Below are 10,329 nucleotides of genomic sequence, written 5' to 3' on the forward strand. Positions count from 1 at the left end.
CTGAAGTGTCTGTGGATTAGAGGGAAACAATTTTGTTTCAATACCAACCAAGTAGAATATTCGAATATGATTTATTATTTTCCAGGGGCCAGTTTTGATGGCGCAGGGTTCTAATTTTATCTCGTGTAGTACATATTCAAACAAATTGCATTATGCAATTATTCTTAAGGTACATCTTAAAACGGAAGTTTTATGTACCTAGAATTTATTTTACAAATACTTTCTTTTTGTGGAATTCATGTGCTTGAAATAATAAGTTGATTCAGAAACCTTGACTCGAATGAACTGAAAAGAACTAAGGAAAGATTGGAACTGAAGTCTTTTCTTTAATTGCGTCTTTTTAACATGAAACTTCAATGTAGGTTCAAATAAGAATAACCGTATGGGTTCTGTGTTAGCTTATCATGGCGATTAAAGACGTCTAAACTTGTTAAGATTTTTTAAAATAAGTTTTTTTTTAAGAAAACAGCTTTAAAGCTAGGAATTTAAAAATTATCAAATCATCCTTGAGCATTCTGGGTGGCATGGTGCCAGACCAGCCGTTTTGAAATGCCTCATGGCTCAACTGGAATTGATGCTGATTTTGCCAAAGTATTTAGTGTTCCAAGCATTGATGTCAGCATGCAAAGAGTCTAGAACGCATTGCAGAAATCATAAAATATCAAAGAATTCACTTCATGTCAACCCTGACCCCATGGTTTTTCTTATTGTTCTTTAAAATTTATTGACAGCCAGGGAGGAACATGTGAAGTTGCCACACAACAATTTAGGTTATTGCCAAAATGTGTTGTTATTTCCTCATGATTTATTCATGAAATTTATCATCCTTTAAGTTTTGTTTCTAGCATATTGCTGCTGCTCAAACATCATTGAAACACTGAAGAATTACCATCCAATGCATCCAAGTTGTGAGATTCATTTGACTATATAGGAAAGAAAATTATTTCAGAACAACGATTTTGATTTTTGTGTTCCATGGATTTCATTCAGAATACATCTTGGTTTAATTTGAATTTATTCTTCCGTGAAGTCATTGAAGACTATTAGTTCTTACTCCTTTTTGGTGAAGTAAAGGCATAGAATTTAAAAATTTTTATGCCCCTTGGATTTTCCATCTATCTCCCAACATAGGTAACCACAATATTTTATTGTTTATATGCCGGTAGGATAATGTCTTTTTCAGTCCACAGTTAACATTTCAATTATCCCAAAAAGCCTCCAATATCTGCTGTAAAGTTACAACATTCTCAAGAACACAAATGGACTCTAGCCCAACTCCACATAAGAGGAAAATATTCTTCCATTGGAAAACTTTGAGTTAATATACTGTTAAAAATCAAGTGTGTTAAAATTGTCCTTCAGATGTATTTTAATGTCACCACAAAATCTTCAGTACGTTAATACTGAGTACATATCTTATTTCTGCCTTTAGGAGGTATTCTCTTTCCTTTAACTTGGTGACTGATGCCAGTACCGTTTTTCCCCCATCATCTATGGGATGGAATCAATTGCGCACATCTCATAGTGATGCCTCATTGTTATAAGTTTACAATCTGCATTTAAGAGAAGGGTAGGAGGAATGATTCCTTTGCAACAGACAAGTGAGTAGTCATATGGAAGATTTTAAAATTTGTCTTGCTCTAGAAAAGTCTGTAATATCCTCTAGGCGGCGGTGAATGGAAGCTTCCATCCAGAGGAGGGAGTCTGCAGGCCAGTGACAGCCAGATGGAGAGAAGATGAGGTGGACGCTGAACTACCTTCCATCAACATTTATCCCCCTTCCACTCTAACATCACTGTTAGCTGCAGTAGCCCCCTTAGTTTGCATGAACTCGGGTCCTGTGACGAGGAGCAGCAGGAAGATGAATTTTTCCAGGAAAAAGCACAATCAGAGGCGCAGAAGTGCCAACATTATCCGAAAAAGACAAATGATCAGGGATCAACTCGTGAAAGTGCCTAGTGTGGATGCCGATGCTGTAGTTACATTCTGATATTCATAACCATGAATGGTGACCATAACTCTTGGTCTTCCTTCTTCATGAATTCTTCATGAAATTCTTCAGACTTGACTTGGTAATGGTTGTGCATTCTAACTTCAGCATTTCATTTGACCATTTTAACGTGCAATTTGTTGACTCTGGCGTATATTTATGGAATTCGCGTAATATATTGAAATGAGATGTGTAACTTTGTAATTATACATAGACCCAGTGTATGTGTGAAATTATTAAGTTACTAATTTCATTTCAATATAGTAGTGTGTGGTGTAAGTAATTTAAATACTAATTATAGATGTTGCTCAGCACCCAAAAGAGCAGCAACTGTAGAAGGATGGGTTGACGCGGTGGGTTATGGACTGCAATACCCAAAAGGCACCGCTACCTATAACCAGGTGGAAGCCTTGGCAAAGAAATTAGAAAACCAATCACTTCAAACAGAAAATGCCCAAAGTGCCTGACACATTCCTATGTAGCATATCCCATGCCTTTAAGAGGCATGATGATGTGATCTCTAAAATGGGAAAAGATCTTCAGATAACTTTGGGTAATAGAATGGTTTGAGGCATCACAATGTGGAAGCGATTCATATCAGAAAAGAAGTACCTAGTTATTCCTCATATATTTTATTAAACACGACCTAGTTTTCCGTTTACAAAAGTCAAAACCTAGGTCGATGATGTCAAAACCTAGGAAACCTGATGGATAATGACTTTGTAAGTCAAAACCTAGGTCGTGTTTAATGAAATATATGTGGAATAACTAAGTATTTCTTTTCTGATAACTTCGGATTAATTGGAGAGAAATGTGGAAACTTAAGCGAAGGCTATATCACGGACTTATTTGGCTATTAAGGCACGTAGTCACAGCCATTTTTATGGACTTTTAAGCCATATTCACAGATAAAATCATGATTGCTGAACCTTTCGTCTTTTCTATTCTCTCCCAGTAGTCTCCAAAAGATCACAAGCACATATTTAGTGAAGCTCTCACTTGATTGGTCGCTTCCCTGCAATCCAGATGACCAGGAGATGGTCTTGTATGATGTGGGTCATGTAAAAATGCGGATTGATGAAACGTATATGTCCATATTGAATAACTCTGAAAAATCTTGAACGTCTCTTTATGTTCATTTCCAAAATAGAGTTCCATTCCCATAGTATACCTACCATTCTCCTTTCCAACTTGGAAATGTGAAGTTCCTGTCTCCCCTGGGCACACATTTCCAATGCATTCAGTATGCGGGTATCACATTAATGGGAAAATCACCAGTTTAATATCTTTTATTCCGGTCTATGTGCACTCTAAGCAGAAGGTTATGCCATCTGTGGACCTTTTCCAACCAAATGTGGCCTGTGAAATATCGAAGTATCTCACTATTGCAAATCCATCTGTGAATGTGTATCGGAATGTGGCACACCAAGTGACATTTGTGCATGTGCTAATCTTCCCCTTTATGGCCGGCAGACTGTGTGCAATTGTGAAATGCAATTTGTGCGGGAACTATAAACAGGGAGAAGTCCAGTTGTGGATAGCGCTGTCTTAAATATATGGTTCACAGGTGAATTAGAATAATAATGACCATGACAATACGTGAAATCAAGAGAAAAACAATTCGTCAACTTTGAATGTGCCATATTTTTATAAATCTCACCGTGGGGGAAATTAATAATGAAAGTGAGTGTGGGCGATAGAGAATGACAATATTTAAGTCTCCTTTGGATTGCATTCCTGAACAACTGTAAACAACTACAATAGAACAATATGTTCACAATCTAAAAGAAACACCTCTCTTTGAATATGGTAATAGGGTCAGTATTCCTAACTGATACTTATTTTGCGAACATTGCAAATGAGGCTGTAGAACCATCTGTATAATGTGCTAGTTTCTTATGCTAATCTGAAATTAAAATCTGCTATTGATCCCACAATATGCATTGCACTTTTATGCACTAGGAGCGCACAAGGCATGCCTAAGCTGTTCTCATCCCCTGTCACTTTAAAGTCAGGGAGATGTAGCAAGGGCGTTTAATGTTCCAAGCAAGAACCCATCTGTTGAATGCGTTTCGGGGAAGAACATTCTACTGGACAGATTCACCCACAATCGGTCGGTCTTAGCCCTCCAGGGCAAAGGCACTTGAATTGTCGGTCCTGAGCTCAGTGCACAACCATGCCAAAGAGTCACTGGAAATCACTACTACGTCACCAACGCGAATGATTCACAGCTGTGGCTTGGCTGCCTTGCTCTCTCTATGAAATGGGAGCTTCGCCACACATCCTTATGTGCTGGGAAAAGCGAACATGAAGGCCAATCCTCGTGGCCAGGGGGAGTTGTTTGTGTGACCCTGTAAGCTGCAGTCCTCCTCCAGAGGGACTTCACTTGCTGCAGTCACTGTGCTTTCCTCCCAGATGGGCAACCCTATGGGCTACTGCCCGTGAACCCAGATTGAACTATGTCAACACGACAGATGGTAGTAATAACTCCTTTGCAAAAGGCAAGTGAGTAGTCATACAAAAGATTTGAAATTTATCTTGTTCTAGAAAAGTTGGTAATATGCTCAATAGTGAGTGGCCTCTTGAATTATGTTTGGCCATTTTCAGCTTTTCCTTACCCTTGTAAGGGTCCGTAAGATATTAATCTCTCTTCCTTTGCCTTACTTAATTATTGGTGCTATCATGTTTTGAGGCTGGAGTGGGTTGTGAGATCAAATGCAGAGAAAAGTCGTTTAATTGCATTTTGATCGTAAAATAGGTGAACCATCTCTGGCAGATGTTGGATTGGTGGCTCCCCTTACTTCCATCAATCATTTTGTGTAAAAATGCATGAAGAATCGCAGTGGTCATCTTATTAACCTTGTTGAGCTACACCTTTCTCCCTTTCATTTTAAATTGTCAAGCTTTTGGTTTACACTCAGTTGCAGTAATGGTGTAGAGAACTTATGACTTCTTATCATTAAACTGTAGCTTTTGGAACCTCTTTTCTTGTGTTGATAAGAGATCATTAGAGCACACCTACTCTTGGAGAATGATGGCACAAACATTTCCAGTCATCAGTTTTTCTTTTAGCTCATTCTGTTAGTTCATATTTTAAAGCTTTGGATGTAATAACATCCTGCTGTATTATAATACCCCATGTGCAAGGAAACATTTTCAAAATTTCTTGGTTTCCAATTTTCATTTTATGGAGATGATATTAGAAATAAAAGCGTGGGATACATCAGTACTTCATTTTCAACTTTGGAATTATATGGAGATCAAGTTGATGTAGTGGCTACTCTACTGGCTTCCTACCCTTAGGGCCCAGGTCTAAATCCTGGAGGGGGGAAGAACTTTCCAGAGCCTTTCTAACCCTTCCAATGGTGTGGTATGGAGAGCACTTCAAGTGGATAATGCCATCTGTCGGATGGGATGTTAAATTGTTTGATCCCTAGAAGTCTTAAATTAAGACAGTAAGCTGATGCTGTTTCTCTCTCCACCTTTACCCTCTTTACTACCCCAGAAAATCCTACCTCTACCCCGTTTGCCACCTAATTGCTCATGGTGTTTGTTTTTATCCGTAAGAACTGCTTCTTAAATTGTGCGTTTAAGTGTTGAGATTGTTTCAGCATGATGACATAAATCATATAAAGTGAGAAATTTCATTGATGAAATTATATTTAAGTGTTTGACTCTACATATTTTTTTCTATTTGAATGTTACAGTAGTTCACTTGGACTGGGATCACATTAAGCTGCACATAGACCCCCACAGTACCTCTCCCCGAGACAAAAAATACCCAACAACTTATGGTTGTGAGACGAGAACATGACCTATGATATTAACTCAGTTATGTCAAAATGGTTGAAAAATCTCTTGACCTCAGTGGATCTTACTCAACTGGGTTTTTTATTTTGATTCATGCATATTGGTTCTTTTGAGTACTCCATATCGACCCGATCAGCATTTGTTGACCATTCATAATGTCTTCACATCAGAATTTCTTAGAAATCTGTCTTGAATACCATCAGGAGAAACTGCTACATTTCTCAGCCATCTAATTCTAGAATGTACTGTGGAAAATTTGTTAATGTTTGTTTTATTGATGCTTCCGATAGATCTTTCTAATAAGGTATTCTTACCATCGTTTAATATATTTCAGAAGTTTAATAATATAATTTATAAATAACATTTTCAGTTGTGATATGAAGCTATAAGATGTGGAGTTATTATATTATGGATCACAAAGCTAAAAATGTCCAGCAACTGGCATCGAGGACAAAAAATCCAATGCTTTGTAATATTTTTCTCTAGGTTAATGGCTTTACTTTTCTCAATTAAGATCCTAATTCATTTTTAATATGCATACATTTTATATTGATACATTTTTACTTACAAATTCATGTGTAGTTTTCTTCAGTTTTCCATTTTATTGGTCCCAGTTTTGTTGCTGGGCTTAAGCTAGAGGCCCCTGGGCTTTCTCATTTACATGAAAATGCAGTTGCAGTTCTTTCTGAGTGGTTAAGACTTGATATGATGAGTTGTTGGAGGGATGAAGACCGGTTAATCATTCCACCTTTGTTTTTTTTGATATCCAATTGCACAAAGTGATGACATGTAGATGGTTCTGACCTTCCGCCAGACAAATGTAAAAAGTGGTCGCAAAACTCCCCTTCTTTGTCAGTGTGAATCTGATAAAAGTTGTATGTGAAGATAATACTTAGTCCAAAACATTAATCTGCAAGTTGATCTTATGAGTTGTTCAAGAATTTAAATGTAAAGGAGAATATTCTGGAATTCCACAGTGGTTTTGTAAGTTGAGTTGTTGGATCTCGATGATGTATTTATTCTTATCATATTTTCCTTCTCAATTATAGGTGTTGGCTGTCATGAAAATGATGCTGTGCTGTTTAATACGTAAGTACATTTTTTGCATTTGAAATTTCTTCATTCCAAAGTAAGTCAAAATTATTTGATGACATTCGTCATATTCCACTCATCTTTAAAATAAATGCTCCTTTCCTAAAGAATTGATGGGCAGTTGAATATTAAAACAACTGGATAATTGGTGGAGGGTGTAGGGATCTAATCAAAATTACCCATTAAAGTTAATTTTGCTGTCATATTTTATCATGGTTTGTCAGTATTTTCATACTAGGATTGGTAACTCTTGTTCCAGGAGTGAGATGTGTTTAAAAAAGTAGCCCATGTGAAAATGTTCTATTTTTTACATTCAGACATTAGTTGAAGCCCATTACAAAGATAATTAATGTCAAATGTAATGTGAAGCTGGAAGAATTTTGATGGGGTCGTTGTGAAAAAAATCTCATATATTTTTCTGCCATTACAGGTTTTCTGTTGGACTTCTATTCGTGTGTCATCTGTGTTCTAAATAAGAAGAATTGGAAATCCTATTTACATTTCTCTGGCTCATTCAATGCTTTGTATTGCAATCACTTCATTCAATTTGCTGCTGTCACTTAATGCCATTGACTGCCAAATATTGATATTTGTACAAGGGATGAACCCTAAGGTAATATTCAGCTGAATCAGATGCTTCTCAAGTACAGACCATATCAGCTAATAAATTTCTGTCCAGATTATCAAGTCCAAGGTGTGTACAAGACTTGCTTGCAAATAGATGTTCACCTTAGACTCTAAAATATATGGATAGCATGGCTGGTTTCTCAAGAGAAAAGAGGGCTGGTATTTGGTAGAAAGCCATATAAAGATTGCCCAGAGGTGAGATTTTGTCAGAGCTTTAAGCTGTGTCCAAACTCAACAGTTGGGCACCTAAATTACTCAAATTTAGGGAGGATACCATCTTTAAGGATGTCCAAACTTATTTGTCAGTGAGGGAATGGAATAATTTAGGCTCCTAGATGTAGGACACAAAAAGTGTATCCTACAGGTATCCTGTAAATATGTCATATTAAGACCCCATAATTCGAAATGCTGGAAGTGTGGCAACCAGCAGAAGAATAATCACCATGGCAGGATGAGGTATTTATTTATGTAAGGTGGGCAAACCAGATAAGCATGCGGCATTGGAGTGGATGGGTTGTATTTTGTTAATAAATATTTGAAACCGACCTAGTGGTCAAGTTCAGCCCGTACGAAAGGAGGCAATTTTGTTTGTGCTGCTTTTCTGGTTTTAAAAGTCACTAAGGAATAGTAAATGGAATCTTTTTTGGATTGGGTGAAAGGGAATACCATTTTTCAGTTATATGCATATGTTTCTCATAAAATTCATCATTATTTAATCAACTATGCATGATTTGGTATTTTCATTGTGTGGATGTGCTATTATAAAGCATTCTTGTCATGTTTTCATCAACTGTAAATAATTAAAACTTGATTGATCTGTATCCATCATGTATTTCCATTGTAATCATCCATGTATTTCCATTGTAATATAAAACAAAGAACATGATCAAATAAATATATATATACAAATACTTCAGTTGTATTGTGTTTATTTTTACTCATCTACGAGGATTTTACTTATTTTTTTAAATTCTTCTTTTTATCTGTTGATTTGGAGAGATACCGGCTATGAGGATAAATTGACACTGTTGAGATTTCCAGGGTTAATTTGAAAGAGTTGGAATGGTTTTCATTTTGTTTCCCAACCTACTCACATCATTTGGATAGGATCTTATTGTTCTTTCTTAGTCTGTGACAATTCTGTCCCAAAAGCCCTAGCACATGCTTTTCAGGTGCTATTTAAATGTTGTTGCTGTGGTAGCAATGGTCAGTGGAGTGGGCGGAGCTGTACAAATTATGAACAATTCATAAATTAAAAGGGCGAGATTAACTTCTAAGTGGTGAATCACTCCTGTTATTGTCACAAATTCTACAAAATACCTAGTACACTGTACTAGAACAGTGTAGTTTTAAATAGTCATTTCATAATATGATTATAAAATAAGTTTCTACCAAGGTATATATTACTATAGTAAACCTTTTTACATAGGCTAGGAACTTGCAGTAGATAACCATTATATATCTAGGTATCTCAGATGTATTAAATTATAAACAAACCTTAATGGGCACAGGGTTAATGCCAACATAAATGATTATTGTTATCTTGGCAAATGTTTCTTTATTTATGCAAACGGAAAAGTTTTAAAAGTTAGTTGACAGAAACCAAACTGATTGCTCTCTGATATTTTGGTTAATATTTAGCCTCACTAAGAAGCTTATTCCCAAGAACGAACTTCTTGAATGGGTGACAGGTAAATATGGCTGGTTCTTAATCAGACTTCACACCATGATTTCATGTGTCACAGAAATGTATTAGCATGCAAATGCCTCATTGGTGGCAGCTTTAGGCTGGTGACTTTTGACTAGAAATCACTTGAATTTTCTATTCCAATTATTTGCATTTTGAATGGTCATAGATTAAAATGAGTTAACCCTGTGTCCTGACCCTGGGCAGTTATACCATATGAAATTGGTTTGAACGGGAACAACAGGGAATATCTTTAAGAGGAGTGTTGGTGAGAAATATTTGTTTCTTTGGTGTGACTTGATTACCCAATTCCTAGAATTAATTCTAAATTTTCATTTAATTTAAAAGGTTTTTCATGGAAAAGTCCATGAATCTATTACTGTAGTAACCATGCTCTGACAGAATATGATTCTTGAATTTTGGAATCTGCCTTAAGCCTTGCTTTCATACAACTGTTCTTGCAATGCCACAGATGGTGTAGATAACCTGGAAATATATTGCCACAGCAGAAGTTGCCTTTCTCTCAACTCTTTGAGGTGCTGCAGTTGCAGCAGCAAGTTAAGCTGATGGATACTTTGTTTTTTGTTTATCCATTCCATGCTGTTTGCGGTCATGAAAATGAGTTATGAGGTGATGTCAAAAATAGATTACAAAACTGGATGCATGAAAACAAAGCTTTAATTAAGATCAATCACACTAATTTCTGTCATTGAGGTTTGTTCCTGAAATTTTTGGTTCAGTTTTTCGCACAATCATGTATACAGTCAAAAATATAAATAACCTTAAATCCATATTCAGAGAAATATTTGGTTTGTATAACGTTTACTGAGCAAGTTAATTTGGAAGTAATTCAATGGGGTATTAATTTGGCCTATGTTCAAATATTCATGCATTCTTAGAAAACATCCCAAGTTTTTTTAGAAGATTTCTGTTATCATTTAAAAGCTGGTGGAATGTTCTCCTATTATGCGAACAGAACTGAAATTGTGCGTTGTATTATGTACAAGAGAGTAATTATAAAGTTAAACAATCATATCTTTTACTTAAATATTAACCCTACTAGGTTCACGTGCATTTATTCTGAATATCCTCTTCTATAGTGAACAGAACTTCTACTTCTTTT

At 36.1% G+C, this 10,329-nt stretch overlaps 1 protein-coding gene across 4 annotated transcripts in view; it reads left to right on the forward strand.

Annotated features, from left to right (window-relative positions):
- Nucleotides 1-8,405, forward strand: part of LOC139694366 (hrp65 protein-like) — a 56,069-nt gene extending 47,664 nt beyond the window's left edge. For 3 of the 4 annotated variants that reach the window (XM_071592873.1, XM_071592881.1, XM_071592916.1), the window contains one exon: nucleotides 1,667-2,005. In XM_071592873.1, coding sequence (XP_071448974.1) covers nucleotides 1,667-1,990 — 324 coding nt within the window. In that variant the 3' untranslated portion in view covers nucleotides 1,991-2,005. Of the gene's footprint in view, nucleotides 1-1,666; nucleotides 2,006-6,849; nucleotides 6,890-7,322 lie in introns of those variants that run through there. The other variant, XM_071592907.1, reaches the window with a different exon arrangement.
- Nucleotides 8,406-10,329: the final 1,924 nt, after the last annotated feature.

This window comes from Hetaerina americana, unplaced genomic scaffold (assembly GCF_022747635.1).
Source record: "Hetaerina americana unplaced genomic scaffold, ioHetAmer1.1.p SCAF_1, whole genome shotgun sequence".
Taxonomy (NCBI): domain Eukaryota; kingdom Metazoa; phylum Arthropoda; class Insecta; order Odonata; family Calopterygidae; genus Hetaerina; species Hetaerina americana.